Raw genomic sequence first — 18,782 nt, 5'->3', positions numbered from 1 at the left:
TATGCTCATACATGAACTTCAGTTTCTGCACAGAAGCTGAATAATAGCTTTAGTTGACACCCACTGACACCATAAAAATTCATTCAACATATCGCCTAGTTGAATTTCAAAAGAATAATAGCGAAAAACAATTATGTATCGAATAAGCTAGTGAACGAAAATTAAAAAAAAAACGTATGTGGAGTCAAAACCGTGGATAGAGCGGCGTAGTACTAATACTTATTTTAAAATTTAGTCTATGACAAGTTCCCATCAAATCAACAAACAAACAAAAAAATTTTCATCAATATTTATTTTGTTATCTTCAAAGTACTCCTTACTAGATGCAATACACTTATGCCAACGATTTTCCCAGCCATCGAAACACTTTTCATAAGCATTTTTTGAGATGGCCTTTAGCTCCTCCAACGAATTTTGTTTTATCTATTCGATCGACTGAAAACGGGTTCCACGGAGCGGCAATTACAATGCGGGGAACAAGAAAAAATCACGGAGCCAAATTTAATGAATGAAGTGGTTGGTCGATGGTATTCATTTCCCTTTTGATTTTAAATTCGGTCACAATCGTGGCTCCAGAACAATTTCGTGATTCACCAAACCTAGAATATCGAAAAAAACAATGAATATCCTCCTAATTTATGATGAATTTTGAGTTGTTTGCTTGTCAAACTCAGAAACACATGTCTCTTCGGCGGTTGTAATGTTAAAAAGTGATAAAAACACGTCAATTGTTTCTGAGCCTTATATACCTAATTAAAAATTTCCAAAATTTCGGTTGATACTGTGATTTCCGGCTTTTCAGTTATGTTTTAACAGTTCATTTAAAGCAATCTAAACTATCGACAACCATGTATGATTTTAGCTTAATAAGCATTATAGCATTGACAGACTGCAGCGTTAATCCGGATTAACTTCACTAATCCGGATTAATTTAGGAGTTAGTGAAGATAACTCTGTTGCTAACTCTTATTTATTTCTCAAAATTTCTAAATATTATATTGTGAATTGAAAAACAAGCAACACTGACAACTGTATTATGTTATGATGCAGTTTTAAAACTAACGTGTTGATTTTTATAATAAAACTTGGTTTTGTAAAAATTGGTCAGCTAACAACCGTAATGTTTATATTCTATCAATTTTTTTTTTAAATATTACAAAAATGACAATCAGCTGCTTACGAGAGTTTCAAACTCGCATAGCTGCCGTCTGTCACCTACAAATTTGGATCTGATTATGTGCGGATTAACATTACCGTCTGTCAAGACTATAAGCCTTCAAATCGATTCGACCATTAATCAATAGTTTCTATCGGTATTGACGACGCTGTTCGAACCAAAGATTTTTTGAGACCTTTCGAATTTCTGTGGGGACCATATTCTCCAAATTTAACCACAAACTGTAGTCCAATGGATTCAAATCTGCACTTCTAGGCGGCCAATCTTCTGTATCTATGAAACCAGGAATATTAATTTTTAGCCACTGCTGGAGAATTTTTACCTTATGTGCTGGGGCAGAATCTAATAAAAGATCCACTCTACACTCCATCAAAGAGAGTAGTGATTAACTGCTTAACCATGCCTTATAAAATATCCTGTGTATACTCTTTTAACTCAGTTTTAACCCGTTTCCATAGAAGTGAAGAGATGCAGTCCTTTAGAGGAGATTCGCCATCAAACCATTACAGGACATGGATGGTGGAACCTTGGAATAACATATTTGCGTCGTTTAAAGTTTTTGCGTAGATTTTGTTGTTTTGTTTATTAAAAAATTCTCCAACAGTCAAAATTTACTCATCTGCAAAAAAAAGATACTTTCATGGCAGTAGAACGTTTGTTTCAAGTGTATTGTTAGAAGATGGCCGGTTTGTCTTGACACAATTTGTTCATGAACAGTTTTGTGGCTTTTATCGCTATCGAACTTCCAATTCTCCAAAGTTCTATTTGGCTCTCCATGAACCAAGTGATCTGATATGAAGTCAAAGTGAGTCAGTGTTCTTTTAGGAAGCCAGATTCTCTGAGTATGATAGCAACTTTCCATCCATACACCTTTCGACGATGTCTACGGGCAACATCTGCAAGATGGCGTTAAGTGCCATGGTTGGAGTAGACCTTAGTCCACCTATCTTCAATTGTGATCTTTTGTAGAACCCTTCATTACATAAATACTCCATAAAACATAATAAAGTTGAGTATGATATCGTAGAACCAGAGGACCACTTTCGGTGAGAGACCCTACCTTTGCCCAATGGCTCCTCTAAAAGAGTGTACATTTTTTCTAATTTTTCTATTTTTCTATAAGTAATTTGCGTGCCAATCGAGAAAAATATCAATTATAGCATCCCTCCATCAGCAAAAAGATGCAGTGAACGTGTAAAAGAGGAAGCATGGATTGTTGCCTCGCTACAATTCGGTCCACAACACTCCACTGAGACTTCAAGCGGTGACAAAATAACCACTATAATTTCTCGCAGTGTAAAGATAATCGCAATCAAAGGAATGCAGCCAAAAAGCAACAATAAAACATTCATAAAGAAATAATATACGCGCTTGTTTGTGTTATAAATGAAAGAATTCTTCAAGAAAATAATCTCTTAAGCTTAATTCTATAGAAATATACACAGAGACGGGGACAAACCGTTGCCTACCGCCCACCGCGCGCAACAGCTGATGCCAGCAACACTAGCAGCAGTAACAACAACAACAAAAATCAAGTTAGACCGCCTGAGCGGCAGAGTTCCACAGCGCAGCCGGAGTCAACAAGAGTTGGTGGGAGGGGGCAGCGCTGCAAAGCGGTAGCAATGCAAAGGAGATTTCTTCATTGTGTGCTTATTACGCTCAGGTTTATAGATATATGTATGTATGTGTATGCATAATATGAGTGTACCGCTTTGCAATCTGACAGTCACCGCGAAAGTGCAATTAACACGAATTTGCCAACAAGCAGCGGCGCGACTGCGGCTGAACAGCGGCACAGCGTCGAAGAACAATTAAATTGGATAACCGGTTCCAGCGTGCGGTTCATAGTACACACACACGTGTATGTATGTGTGTGTATGCTCAGTGCAAAGTTTGTTGCTTTCAAGCAGTGAGTAATATCTGTGCACGAGTGCGTATGTATGTACAAAGCGGTGCATAAGTGGAGCGGTAGTGGAAATAAGCTAACTGTGATAAAAAAATTATCATTATAAGAATATGGCTGTGGTATGGAAAAATGTGCGAAATTAGAAGAATGCTAGCAGAAAGTACTTGAAGAGCGCTACTTGAAATTTAAATGAAAAAAAAAAATATTAAAAAACTCTCTAAAAGTGCTAACTCATACGAGGTCTATTCTTTAAGTCAATGGCTTGTGACTTTTTATCCTATAAACTTGATATATGGTATTAAGTTTGCCAAGGAGTTTACGATACCTAGAAGGAAGCTTCGGAAATCCTATAATTATACATATAGTGGTCCCTGCGTATATAGTCTTTCAGTTGTGGAGATATTAAACTGAAATTTTGCAAACGTCCTTTTCTGCTTTCACACTTGTTTTCTGCTTACACACTTGTTTACGATGTCCGACTACTTTAGTATAGCTACCATAAAAACTGATCGATAAAAACCAAACCCTTGAATGGAAACCTTTTTTTTTTTTTTTTTTTTTTTTTTTTTTTTTTTTTTTTTTTTTTTTTTTTTTTTTTTTTTTTTTTTTTTTTTTTTTTTTTTTTTTTTTGACAACATATCTTCACGAAATTCGATATAGATTTTTGCCCAAGACAACACTGCAATGTCCGAACATATTGTTCAGTTGGAAACATTATAGCATATAACTGCAATCTTAGCTGACCGATCATAATCAAGATCTTTCTATAAGAAATGCTCATATAAAGGCAACGTACATATACAAGTAGAGTAGCTACAATACAAACGCACCAAATTTTCTGCTTGTTTTGTCTTGACTTGACCAAATGTAGACAGTCCCAGGGGAAATAATATCCGATTGCGATTGAGAAGAAGCTCGGCAGAGGCTCACTTGTAGTGAAGTTCTTGGTTTTGAACCATCAGACTGCTCCAACTCCTGTAAGATAAGTGAAGCAGCTATGATTTCTTCTATTCCGAGATCCTTTTCTATTTCACCCGTCTCCAGCGTTTCTTGTTGCCGTCCGAGGGGTGGCTCTTTTAGAGCGAAGGAACATTTTTCCCAAGCCATCTTCCCGAAAGTCGCGTACAGAAGATCCTTGGCCGCCTTATTTATCGGGAGGATGTAGCTTTAGCCTCCATCTTCGTTGATAGATTTCGCCACTCTTGACACCTTTCAGTCGCTAGTTGGCTTCCAATAGCTTCATTTCCACTATTTTCCACCACTCCTGTGACATTTGTCCCAATGGGTTACTGCGGTCTTTGAACGCGACGATTAAATGCCGCTTAGCAATCTCATTGGTGGCCTTGTCGTCCACTTGCTTAGCATCTACTTTCCCGGCTTCGCCCTTAAAGCGGTTAGCATACCGTGAATCCGGGACACTACACAAATTACGAGTGGCAAAGTGTGCCCAGCCGTTTTACCTCTTCTTTCAGACTGGAGTTTCCTTCGAATAGGTAACATATTCCGACCGTCGCCTTGTATCTCGCTTTTGCTCCCTCTTGTTGTCAGAGTCGTCTGCACAGGAGAGCGAAGAAGTTCTTGTACCATTTCCACGTTTAAATATCTCAGAAGAATCCAGAAACATGTCTTTGTAACAAACTAACTCTAATATGGGTGCTAGAACGTTGAGAGGGCAGATAATGTAAAGTATTTATATTGCCCTACGATCTCATGTTTGGCTTGGAATCTATTTTTGATGGAGTCTCGATTGTGGAACGCAAACATATGATATGTTGCCAGAATAAATACAGCAACTCGGGAGTCCTAAAGTAAGACATATTAAGCTTCCATTGGCTAATCTAAGCATCCATTGAGAATGGTTTCGTTATCCTTTTCATTGATCATTTTGATATGGACCTTTGTATATCGAAATCAAATAGTGCCTACAATAAAACCAGTAAAGGTCATGAGCTGAAGTCACTTAAAGAAATACATACACCTCTGCCTTCGCCAAAATAAAATTACGGTTTGTTCTTGAACAAAATGCTCAATCTACAGAGCTTGGACTAGATTAGAGCTCAGGTTTTAGGCAGTGCAATCTATAGCAAAAAATCTAATCGTTAAACCTTCGATCTTGTGCCCTTTACATTGATACTTGGAAGCCAACAAGACTAAGCAAAGGATATATCATATTAAGTATAAATCTGCCTTTAGAAATAAAGATGTTGTCTTTTCAAGGAGAGTTGCACTGACTTATCAAACCGCACTCGTACATACATATATCTATGAGAATCTAGGCAAGGGCAATAAATGCGCGAAAGTGATAAATGAAACCAACAAACAGGCTATGAGCACGTACAACAAAAAAACTTGCAAATTCGTAATAGAAAAGCGAAAATATTTTTGCATTACAAATTTTGATTTCAGAATTGAGTTCAAATTGCAAAGGCACCACGCGCGCAAACGAAACCGTCCGATTACAACAACAGTGGAATGGCAAGCGCGCGAACACTCAATAAGTCATTCAACCAGATACAATGTACTATATGTAAGTACCCACAACCTTCTCGCACGCCGTACAAGTTTCTATTGCAATTGAGCTGAGAAGAAAAAGCACACGCTATCATTGATGTTTTCTAAGCGGCTTCGCGAAGTTAGCAGTGGCGCGCGCGAAAACGCTTCACTTTTCGTGCACGCAAATAAATTATTCGAGAAATTAAACACAGCAACTTATTGTCGAGTTAGTAGCGAACGCGCTCTCGCTTCCGAACTTTTGGCAGCGTCTACGCCGCTTGCCGGTGTTAATCATATCATTTCAGTATGTGTAAGAAGAAAATGCGATAACAACAAAGAGCATTGTGCACAGAGCGCGCCTTACATACTAAAAGCCTGTGTAAATAGAGGCGCTCCATATAACAACAACACCAACAACAACAACAAAGTGAGCAAAAATACCGCAAAGATTGTATTGTATACATTTTTAATAATTGATAACCACAAAAAGCGAAACATACTATGCGCTGCCGTTCAATGCGCGCCGCTATACCAGCCGCTGACGCAATAACGGCGCGCAACCAACATCTTCCATACATTCGTAATCAGCACTATACACACTTAAACAGCGCTGCCATCCCCAGCGTTTACTTCAAGTCGGGCGCGCAATCAAAAGCAAAGCGGCGCATTCGCAATCGCGACGCGCGCCTGCACAGCGCTGAGCGGCTGGCAAGCAAATACCGCTTTGCGCTCGACGCGTTCAGTACACTTCTGACGCGCGTTTTTTGCGGCCGTCCGTCACGACGCACAGCTACCTCAATTTTCATTTATTATAAAACTACTTTAATGTATCGTTTTGCGAAAGTAGAGCGAGCGCGTACACTTATCGCCACAGCGGCCGAGTGACAAGACAAAACTTAACTTATCTATCTAGTGTGGCGTAGTAAGGCGTAGACAAGGCGACAATTAACCCTAGCATGCGCCTGACTGCCACTACAGTCGTACATACACAGCGCTAGCATGCGCCGACAGTAGCAAGAAGAAAGAGAAAAATAAACGAGCGTAATGTATGGAAAACACAAGTGAATAATCGCTTCAAGGTAATGTGTAAGCTACAGCTGTCAGCGCGGATCGCTGATCGGTGATCGCGTGGATTGTGGCAGTGATCGCGCGTACGTGCCACGCCAAGCCGCCGAGCGCTTGAGGCAAATTGCAGGCAATTTTAGAACTTAAGCGCCTTGCCGCGAGTAAGTTTTGGTACAAAAACTAAAAAGTGAAAAAAAAACGAATTCTCAATTCAAATATGTTTGACTAAATGTTAAAGGAAATAGAGAATATGAAATGGTGCTTACAACTCAAAAAAAAAAAATTCAAAGTAATGGGTTTTCTAGTGACATCAGCTGATTCATGCTGTTATTCTAGTGAAATTAGCGCGTCTAGTCTAACTACTAACAAGTGCTAAATAAATATTAGATTCGTGTCTGTGTGTGTGTCTGTGACTAATGACGTATTTGAAAAGAAACTGCTGCTAGCAGGTGTTACTTGCAAAACCGCAGAAATACTATATACGTCCGGAATGCTAATGGATACTGCTGTGTTCAGTACAACAACAATTACAAAGCTATATTAATTTATACTCTCTACAATAAATCTCGGATGCTATTTATCAACAGCGTTCCGTTGATGTGTTTTAATAAACCTACGTACATACGTTTTTAAATGTTTAGATGAGTGAATCGAAAGCTCCACATACTGATACACATACGAGTATAAACACATTAGACTTCCACTTTACATTCAAAGCTCTGTCATAATAGGCAGGGAAATCGCAAACTTATTACTTAATGGTATAATTATAATTCACGGAGAAATTCCCTTCATGGCAGATCCCTTCAAGTCATGTCTATTTATATTAAATAAATTATATTAATTAAATAAGTAAAATTTCGTTTCAATTGATGTATTTTGCTTGCTTATTGGACCTTCCACAAAAGCCAGACTTTGACTTTGAACTTTAAGCAGTAACAGAACAAACTCATATCAAAACAAAATAAGAAAACATGTTAACTTCGGCGGCGCAGAAGTTAATACCATTCACAAATACAATTAGGGTTTTCACAAGTCTCATAAAGTTATAAATTRTAACGATTCGAAAACATAGCATTGAGAATTGTAAATGTGTAAACTCATTTTTGTATGAAATCCAACAACAGTTTTTCTAAACAAGTGTAAAAATTTATAATTTTACGATTTTACAATGCTTTGCGAAGGGTTGTGAGTACCCCAAATATCAAAGATTCCTTACAAAAACTTATATGTCAGATATATGTTATAGCAATCCGAACTTAACATCTTCCTTGGAGATTGCACGATAACCTGAGAAAATAAGCCATGCCAGATTTCTTGAAGAGATCTCGTCAAATGCAAAAGCTTTCCATACAAGCACTTGATTTCGATCATTTACTTCGCATGGCAGCTATATGCTACAGCAGTCCGATATACGCAGTTCCGATAAATGGGCAGCTTCATGGTAAGGAAAGGACGTATGCAAAATTTCAATTTTTTCATTTCGCATAGATGATGGGAATATAAATTGGTCACTGTCTGGTGGCGACACACGCCCGCAAGATGGGACTGACAGATCGAAAAGGTTGTAGGGCACTAGGGAAACAATGGAGCATCTCTTGTGCACTTGTTGTGCATTGGCACAAGCATCTGAGATGCCCGTGGTATGATACACTGGAGGAGGTATCAATAGTGAGGCTGCAGAGCCTTTTAATATTCGCGTCATGCGCAGGCATCCTAAGGGATGACTTCTCCTTTTTGACCTAACAACTGAACTCCATCTGGTATCGCAAAGGACCAAGACTGGTCTATTCTTGGCTTTTTGGCATACCAGACGTATGTAGTTCAAGAGTTTCAATTATCATATAGAAATACCAATTTCTTTGGGAAAATTTTACGGACTTTTCATTTTTAAATGAGAATAAAGTCTATATCAAATTTCATTAAGCTTTTGATTAAAGTCCAAGTAACCACTAAAAACTAATATTTTCGTTGCATAAGGGCTGAAAATATCTGAGCAGAACGCCAGTGAAAGTTTTCTAATTTCTCTTTTCCTCCCATTATCTTAATTTATCCATTAGTACCTTTCAAGGGTTATACACTGATATAATAGTCCTAAAAACTTTTCGTCACCATTTTTGTAGTACGATTTGTCTTTTGCTTCAAAAAAGGTCTCAGTTTCGGCGATCACCTCCTCAGTGGACGAAAATTTCTTCCCAACGATCACTATTTTGAATTTATGTGTCACGTCGGGGGCTTCAATTTAATTCTTCACTGCTGGGCTGAACCAGGGCTTGACCTCCGTTACGAACACCTTTAGGCATCACTGACCAGGCGATGAGAAATATTCAAAAATATTTTTGTTATTAAAACACTTTTCATTAAATTCTTTAATCATTCGGAAACAGTTTAAATTGGTTGTGGTTTTGGTGTGTCTAAATGCTCCTCACAACTATACACATAAATATATAGTATATATCCGCAAAGTTGAGCTCAAACACGTCATACCGGCTAAGTTTCAATAAAATAAATAAACGAAGGTCTAAAAAATTGAATTTTGTAAAGATTACTCAAAATTACCGCCAAAATATCTTAGTTAGGACCTCTGATATGCTAAAGTGCAGAGCGGCCTGGCGAAATCGGAAAACTGTGGACAAAATAGTTATGCAATTTCGGTCACTACTTCGTCAAACTAATAATGACACCAGAGGCAGAATACACACCAAATCTGAACGCTTAAATGTTATGCTGCCCTAGAAAGCTTTTGCACGTTGTCCGTTTAAACAGGAATTAGTCTAAAAACCAAGTTTCGCCATGTAAAGAATTTGTTTTTTACACTCCGAATAAAGTCGTTACTTGCATACGAAATTATTAGAAACGAAAAGATTGCCTTTTAATAAAAAGGAAATGTATATAGTATAAAATATCAGGTTATACTCGAAATCTGATCAAAGCAAATACCAGATGATGTAATAACAGCGATTTTAAATTCAATTAACAAAATAATCCAAAATTAGAAATTGCAACAATTTATTGTTTTTTTTTTTTTTTTTTTTTTTTTTTTTTTTTTTTTTTTTTTTTTTTTTTTTTTTTTTTTTTTTTTTTTTTTTTTTTAAATACAAAATATGATTGAACATTGTCAAATCTGCTTAGCCATAACACACATCTTTGTAAAAAACAATAAGACTAAACGAACTCAGCTGCCATCACACATTTTATTCCCTACACGAATTGTAAATAATGTTGAGTATCAATTTTAAAATTTAGTTGCGTACACAAATAATTACAAACATTTCATTTATTTTTTGTGTGTTTTGGTATTGGTTTTTGTTACAATTAGTTGCTTTTCTTTCATTTTTGCTGGGCTCGGGAAGATCCGTTATTATATGACATTTTCTTTTCTCAAATCACAAAAAGAACGTCGTTGTGCTGAAACTATGACTGCTTACATTTACAAAGTCATATTTGGCTCTCATTTTAGTCCGATAAAATATCGGAATTATAACCACCATGTTAAAGCACTCTATTTATGCCCAAACCAATTTTAAAGTAAGCAGCTCAGTATGTTAGATCATCCTCGACGCACACCGCAACGCTTCTCGGTGATTCAAATATGTAAAAATATACCATATAAACATTAATAGTCCAACTTGTGACCAAAAATATTAGGTCATCGTAAACATTGATAAGGCGCTAATGTACATAAGTGTACCAATATTTCTTTAAAAAATCTCATTATAAGCAATTTTGTAGGTAACGGCAAATATTTACAACAATTAAAATATTTATATTTATACATGTTTGTTGTTCCAAGCGGTGAGGTTATGTTAACTGAGAAAATATTTTGGTTAGACCATGTTAGGCAATCTTATAATAAATATGCTGGTTCGGAACTTTGAATTAAACTAATCTGATATGAAAATATGCAATAAAATATATCTCGAAAGGCTATCGAACGCATTGATATATAGAATATCAAAAACCATTGAATTATACTAGAACAATAAGACACTCCATAAGGTCATTAGGATAAAACGACATATTGCTTAAAAAATATATTTTCTGTTGGAACCGGCATTGTGGCAATGTAATTTCTCTCATTGTAGATAAATTACCACTTGCTTTTGCTACCCACTCCTTTGAGAGCGCAATATATATATTCTTTTTTGTTCACTTCAAGATGGATCACAATTTTATTGGAGGATAAGAAAACGTTCTAATAAAGATCTCCCTGGTCGGATATCAGTAGAGGCGTGACAATAATATAAAATCAAAAATGAGTATAACAAAATGCGTTAAAATTAGTGGACTCCCTGGTCGGATACCAGTGGAAATTTTACAGATGTATTTATAAAACTCTACAGAAGAATGGGATGGTTCGGCAGCTGCGCGCAGAGGATCTACAGATGTTGGAACGGTGGTTGAGCTGCGCGCCGAAGATAGCAGATATTTAGAGCGTGAAGCTGCGTGCCGAAAATAACAAAGTATGTAGAAACGTCCGCCGATGTTTATTGATCGAAAAGCGTGGTCGAAAAGGGCCGTCCTCTTCCATTACAAGGATTTTTGTTGGTTGGGCTGCGGAGAGTTATGGTGGGTTGATGGATGGCGTGCATTGGTGTGTGTGTGTGTGTAGACTGCTGCTTCCAGCCGATGAGTGTTGTCTCCAAGTGTGGTGAGTGTGACAGTGTTGCTTTGTGATTGGTGTGTTGTGTGGTGTATGAGGGCGGGAAGCTTAACTCATTTAGCCACAATGTATGGATGAACGTTATTCCTTATTTCTAAATTGACTACATAGTACAAATCTCATGGAATGTAGATCAACAAAAACTAGTAATTGTATGATCAGTAATTAGTTCATTTGTAAGCATGACTGTTATCTTTATTCAGTGAATATGTTAAGGAAAGTCGCTCTCTTCCTCTGCCATCACAAGTTGGCATTGAATATTTTTAGATCATTGAAATATAGTATGACGTTGCCAATCAAAAAAAAAGGTTAATAAATCATGGATAGAATCTTTCTTTCATCCACACTATGAGTCCTTTCAACGACTGTTGTAATCTCTCAGCCTTATGCTACATGTATTTACGCTTATTATACTACTTAGTGGCAGGTAACACTTGTTAAAAAATGTTGTTTTACGTTGAATTTCGAAGCATACATTGTGTTCCATGTCTAGACTGATTCCAAGACAAATGAAAAAATAAAAAAATGTTCTAAAAATTTACCGAACTGTTAACAACTTTTGCCTCACTTTCTATTACGTTTATTTGGTATGCTGGTAAAACCACTAGCCACATAAACAAAATTATATAAGTTTTTATATTTCATACAAAGGGACTAAATTTAATATATTGGGTTAGTCAACCAAATAATTGGAAGTCCTAATATTAAGGATTAAGGATATTAAGGTTCCAACATATACATTATTATGAAATATACTTAATCTTAATAAAATATAAATATAAATAAAAATAAAAATCATAAATTAGGCGTGTCGTATTATTGACTCGATTTATTATATTTCTCGTTCAAACTCAACCGAAAGTTCAAAAATTTCCTTATGGCTAAATGAGCCTTAGTCTTGCTGCCCCACACCACACCTACACCCATCTCTAACACGCACACTCACCACACTCACCACGCTCCCCTCGACATCACCACAGTCCACATCAACACCACCCACACGAGAGTCCAGAATCCACACACTCAAACACACACCACACTATACCAAAAGGAAAGGTCAGCATATACGCAAGCAGTGCTGATTCGACCGCCTTCGTATCAATTTCGTTTTCCCGCTATCGCTACGCAGCGTTTCGTCGTGACATATATTAGCGTTTTTTTTCCAAACTTGAAGCTTGATATAAGAAGTGAATTTAAACATTGTAAAGAAAAGGAAAGCCCCATTAAGGGAGTGCTAAACATTATAATTAGTGAATTTAAATATTATAGATATTATAGAAGAAAACTAATCGAGTTGTGCCAGTTATATTGGTAAAACCAAATATACCAACAAGCCCCAAAGAATCCCAAGAGTTTCATTTTCACGTAAAGCACAAGTGGTAAGTGAAGCGGGCACTGACCCCAACACCTTACTAGGTTTACAGGAGATAGTGAAAGCATTGAACTGATTTCATAAATTTTTAGCATCACGGCATATTATTTCGATTAATGTACCTCACAAATTGACCGATATTTTAGGTTAAAAATCAGCCAAAGCCGTTATATAGCGCGTGGGCGTGTTCGTTGGTTATTAACTGTTTTCATCCATTTTCTGTATCGACTTTTTTTGTACAAACATTTTGTGGGTGTAGAATATTCCCATATCCCCCATATACAATATGAAACTGAAAGAATTATGCTGATAAAACTAACAAAATTATCTACCACATTTTTTAAAATTGTTTCAGATAACAAACAATAAAAGGGTTTAAAATCTTGTCTATAAAGATTATACAGAAGTTCAAAACGTGATTTGGAACTCAAATCGAAAGAAAATGTAATATCACAATTACAGAAAAAGTCTTCCAACAAAATTCTTGAAAAGTAAAATGTAAAGCTCTTAAAACTTTCGTGTTGAAGTTTGAGTGCTTAAAAATCGTTAGACAACGCAAGTAAAGGTTGATCCATTTCGAAATTTCCTGCTTCTAAAGAAACAACACAGAAACTTCAAATTTTATGAGGAATGTTTATTTTCATTCGAAAGAACATGCTTTGACATTTATGACGGCTATATCTCAGGAGGTCCATCCGTTGAGTCCAATTTTCGATGTAACTGGTGCCTGATGTTCTGCCGAAGGTTTCAATTGAAGCGCTATTGCCGGTATAGACTTTTGACTTTATATACTCCCACAGGAAAAAGTCTAAGGTAGTGATATCACATGATCTTGACATTATATGATCACCGAAGTGTTCTCGCAAAAAATCCATTTCCATGTGTGGGAAGTGCGCCGTCGTGTTGAAATGAAATCTAGCCGAGATCACGAGCTTCAATTTCAAGCATTAAATAGACAGTTATCATGCCGCAATTAGAAGGGTAGGGGGTATATGTCGCTAGGTAGGATGACTTCGGATGTGATTGTTGGTGTGATGGAAATATCTTTGGCGATGGTATCTGCAAGTGTGTTGCCCTTTATGCCGGAGTGTACAGGTATCCACAAGATTTTGATCTTGCGCGGAAGGGAAATAAGTGTGTTTTTTATATTTTTGATGATACTGCCTGATTTGTTGTGGTTTTGTATAGCTTGGAAACATGACATACTATCGGTGCATATTATATGTTTACCCTTGGTTTCGGCAGAGTATTGAACAGCGTAATGATACATATGGTTGTCAAAAAAAAGTGTTGCGGTATTTTCGCTAATTGGCGCTGAGTGCGCGTAGTTCTAGTTTTACTCGTCGCATCGGGTTATGCTATACCTTTTTGGAAAGCTCATTTCACGAGCTAACACGTGTTTGATTGATTGCCGTTTCTTTTAAGTCGTTCGTGAGTTATAGCGTCGCAAACCTGGAGCAAAATAAAGAGAAAATACGGCATATTTTACAGTACAACTACGATAAAGGCAAAAATGCATCTCAATCCGCCAATAAAATTTGTGCAGTTTATGGACCCGATACAGTTTCCATTTCCACCGCACAACCATGGTTTCAACGTTTTCGTTCTGGTGTAGAGGTGGTCGAAGATGCGCTACGCTCCGGAAGGCCTGTCGTCTAAAATTGCGATAAAATCGCTGAATTGGTCGAAAGAGACCGGCATAGTAGTAACCGTAGCATCGGCCGCGAGCTGGGCATGAGTCATCAAAAAAAGTTTTATGAACGATTGAAAATCCAATAAACATATGGCAAAAATACCGCAAGACCTTTTTGACAGACTAATATATTGAAATTAAAATATTCAAATTTTCTAGAATTCGTTCTAAACGTGGTGGTGGCAAGGTCGAAAATGTATGTAAGCGTTTTTTAACACAATATACATACACTTATTTTTAATAGAATCTGATTAATTTTAACTCTAAAAATAATCACAGACTCAAGGAAGCTATATTCTATACGCAAATAAAGTCTAAATATATGCAATCGTCAGAAAGATAAGAAAACTGAGGAATATGTGCTATCATTAAAAAATAAAAGATATGACAAGTGACAAAAAGTGATATAAATGGCTGTGCAATAGAGTGTTTATATACACAAAATCTAAATACTCATAAAGTATATAAAAAGTAGTGCAAAACACGAAAAAATACAGAAAATACTAATAACATTTGTTTAGAGTGGCAGCTGCTCGCTCCACGAGCGTTTTTTGTGTTCTTATGAAAACGTCTCAGTTTTGGCGCAGTCTTAAAGCCAAAGTGTCAACAACGAGCGTAAATATTCGTTTCGTAACAAAAACGAATTGGCCGTAAAATACTATCAGTGATAACAACAGCAAGCGCTAACAACAACAAAAACAACGACGACGACGACGAATTAACAACAGGAAAACAGCAAAAATATTTAATTAACGACCGGCGCTGCCTCGAATACAACAACGACAGCAACAACAATGGTTAAAGACAGACTGCCGGAGCTGCTACAGGTAAGTTCAGCACACATACTCACACAAATACTCTAAAATATATGTGCATGTGCATACTGGTAGATTATTTTTTATTATTTGGGGTTTTGAGAGTTGGGAGAGTGCAGATAAGAACGCGTTGCCCGTGTGCATGTGTACTTATTAGCGTTTGAAAGATCTAAGCGATGTTGCCATCAAGTTGAAAGTGGAATAATGCCAATAATGTGCAAATATGTCCGATATATTCTTGGACCTTTTAGGTATTTGGTGTTAAAATTTTAAAATATTTATTGATCATTAATATTTTTATTATTTATTAAAGTATCAATATGAGGTAGTTCAAAGTAGTCTAGAACACCCTTAAAGTTATTCGTATAGTGAAGCTCTTATAATATGCCATCTTAATTAGAATATTTTTTTTGAAGCTCATAAATACAGTCATGTTAATAGAGCCGCCAGTGATCATATGACCAGTTTTGGTCCGATCTACTATTTTGTACATGACTTTTGCAGTTTTGTACTTAGGTAGCTCGTTTCATCGGGGTTTGGTTTTCTTTACCATGTTTCTGTCGAGTTCAGCGATCATAAGAATCAACTGAGTAATGTGAATGGTTGTCGGTTCACCAGCTATCTTATCTTTAATATAGTGTTTGATTGTTGCGACCTTAGGCAGTGAAAATCACATAGAACATTTTAAAAATATAAAAATATTTTCGGTTCGCCAAGATCTTAATGGCTCGGGAATCAGTATATAACTCGAAGCAAATGGAAGTTTAGAACTCATAAGTCTTCATCAATAAGCTCATAAGTAGAAACTCAGTGTGTAGTAAAACTTTTGAAATTGCCATGAACATACACAGTAGGAAATAGGGAATAAGTAAACTCTAATTAGTTTAAGCAAAAGGTTGTGAATTTTGAAGATTCGTACCCAAGCAGCGCACAACTCTGGGGAAGAATGGTACTTAGGTCGCCTTTAAACGGATGGTCTTTGGCTGCCTAAAAGATACCTGGTCTAAGCGGGAAGTTATGCGCTTAGAATCGTCATAAGTAAAAGAAACGTTTTTGATCACTCCTAAGTGAATGGCGCTCAGAAAACTTTCCTCACTTGTGTGAACTGCTACATATGAATTCATCCTCTGATTACGACTTAGTTGGTAAAACACTAACTAGCGGAACTCCGAACAACCTTGCTACGATTGACTAGATATAGTACTCAATGAGCTCTTCGATTTTTGATTTTTTATTGAACTTTATAGCCACTTCGACAAGGGTTCTTCAACTATAGCTAGATCCAGAGCATTCCTTTTAAACAGAAAACTTTGAATTTCTACTAAGAAGTCACAAAAGAATTCTGGTTCCCTTATGAAACAAGTAGCTATGTATATGACTTCCACCGCTTCTCGTTCAAAACCGCTACATTAAAAAATCAAAATCCACAAACTTCAAAAAGTTGTATGAAACAGTGGCAACACCCTTTGTAGGTGTAAATTTAATTGCACGTCTAAAAGTACATACATATGTTTGTGTAGTGGGTAAGCGTAATTGGCAACAGAAAGGGTGGAAGCGCGTTCAAACGTAAAAACGGCCAACAACAAACAAGCTAACGAGTCACATCGGCGCACACAGAGAGTTCGGCGACAATCAGTAGAGCACTTAGCGCTTGCAGCCAGCAGAAAATATGGCTAACAGCAGTGAGTAACGGCAGTGGTAGGCGCAAATTGCGCAGATTTGGCAGCACCATCGGCAGGGCGGACGTGTTTTGCTCTTATTTTAATATTAAAATCATTTTGGTTTTTTGTTTTGCAAAGAAATCAGTAAATCGGTGCTTTTTCAATTGCATTCGTCTCATGTTCGATAATCACGCAAACAAATTGATAGCAATCAGCTGCAGACTAGCGTACACCGTTAGACCGTAATTGAAAGAAGGCAAGGCGCATCAGCTGATCACTGACAGAGTTGAAAACAAAAACAAACACTCGGTTAGTGTGTGTGGTTCGGACAATATTTGTGTGTGAATTGGGGTTGTTCAACTGCGACGAAATTTGAAATTTGTAACATTTAATTATTGCATTAAATGAATTTAATTATAAAACTAAATTGCTTAATGATAAAGAATTGTTTACTTTTCATGGTTTGCTTAACAAATATTTTATTTGTTTTCGCAGCGCTCCAGCAGCGTGCTGTCCACCGTCTCCGGCACGAATGGTTCGGCATTATTTCAGCGCTCCAGCAACGTCGAGCTCAAATTCGCAGAGATGAGTGCCCCCATGGACGCCATACTCAATCCGGTAAATAAATATACTTATTAATTAAAAATAAAAGAAAATTTTTAAACAAGCGATTATTTAAAGTGCAAGGCGGCACCAAAGACAATGCTAGAAAGTGTGTGCACAATTGTCTGTGCAAATGTATGCATATACATATGTGCTTAAAAATGTAGGTGACTTCTTAAAGTCGGCTGGTCTAACAAAGAAATCATCTTCCAGAAAGACAATAACAGTGCGGTTTACTTATTGATAGGCGCTATTAAACTTGCTTAAGCTGATAGTCGCACATATTTATAAACATTTATAATAGTAGATATTCACGTATTCTAAGTGACTGCGTGTTAGAATGTGAAAATCTTTCTTATGCATATATAGGTACATATATGCAGTGTTATATATTTGCCTACTTGCGAGTTCAATAATCGCATCGCACAATTATGATTTCTTTTAATTTTCTCAATTTTACTTCATCTGAGCATTATTTATGACTTAATTTATTATTTTATTTCTTTACTTTTTTATTTTTACAATTATTTTTATTTATGTATTTTTCTAATCATACTTTGGCTTACTACTGTGAGTAAAAAATGGTCTGGACTATTTTCATAATTTTAAAACCCTTAATTTATTCTTCAAAATCTATGTCGTCCCAAAAAAAATAATCCCCACACTCGATCCCGATACTCGAAGGAAACTGTCAACAGAACCTTGCTTTTCACCTGCTTTGAAGTGTTTTTTGGGTTTCGGCTCACCTTCGCCACGATATTCAGCCGATTGATCATCTATTTTGGGGTGTTAGCATAGATCTAAGACGCCACCAATAAGTTCTAATACTGTTATTTGTCTATTCTCAAGCACCACTTCTTTTATTTTAAAGATCATCCGTTAATGTGTATCGTGGTTCATCGTCAACGCGTTCTCGACCCTCTTCGAATAATTTGTACCAATCAAAGACACTTGCTCGGAACAAACAATTATCACCGAATGCCTTTTCCAACATTCTGAACGCTTCGGTTTCAGAAATTTGATGCTGCACACCAAACATAATTAAACTTTTTTTTTTTTTGAAATTTTTTTTTTCACTCATCGTAAAAATTTCTGAATGCACTTTTGGTATGTACTTCAGCAAGACGATACATGTACTAAATACTAATGATTCTTTTGATGTGATATTTAGCACAGACTGTCTACCAACACAGAAACAAATATTTTCACGAAGGGGTTTTAAATTAAATAGTACTACTTTTTTGCCCACAGTAGTGTTAATTTTAATATTTAAATTTTATTACTTCATTTATTTCATATTTTAGTTTGATTTTAAAATTTTAATTAACCTACAA

The 18,782-nt window shown here is 36.5% G+C and overlaps 1 protein-coding gene across 14 annotated transcripts in view; it reads left to right on the top strand.

The window, feature by feature from the left end:
• Window positions 1-6,237: 6,237 nt before the first annotated feature.
• LOC108974969 (syntaxin-4) overlaps window positions 6,238-18,782 on the top strand; it is a 23,645-nt gene continuing 11,100 nt past the window's right edge. Inside the window, exons 1-4 of one of the 14 annotated variants that reach the window (XM_018943119.1) lie at window positions 6,238-6,655; window positions 14,529-14,565; window positions 14,649-15,196; window positions 17,341-17,463. In XM_018943119.1, the coding sequence (XP_018798664.1) occupies window positions 15,164-15,196; window positions 17,341-17,463 (156 nt within the window). In that variant the 5' untranslated portion in view covers window positions 6,238-6,655; window positions 14,529-14,565; window positions 14,649-15,163. The other 13 variants (XM_018943125.1, XM_018943126.1, XM_018943120.1 and 10 more) reach the window with 13 other exon arrangements.

Source organism: Bactrocera latifrons, unplaced genomic scaffold (genome assembly GCF_001853355.1).
Source record: "Bactrocera latifrons isolate USDA-ARS-PBARC rearing strain unplaced genomic scaffold, ASM185335v1 scaffold_6, whole genome shotgun sequence".
In the NCBI taxonomy this organism is placed as follows: domain Eukaryota; kingdom Metazoa; phylum Arthropoda; class Insecta; order Diptera; family Tephritidae; genus Bactrocera; species Bactrocera latifrons.
Note: the sequence above shows the minus strand (reverse complement) of the source record. Positions and strands in the feature narration are given on the sequence as shown.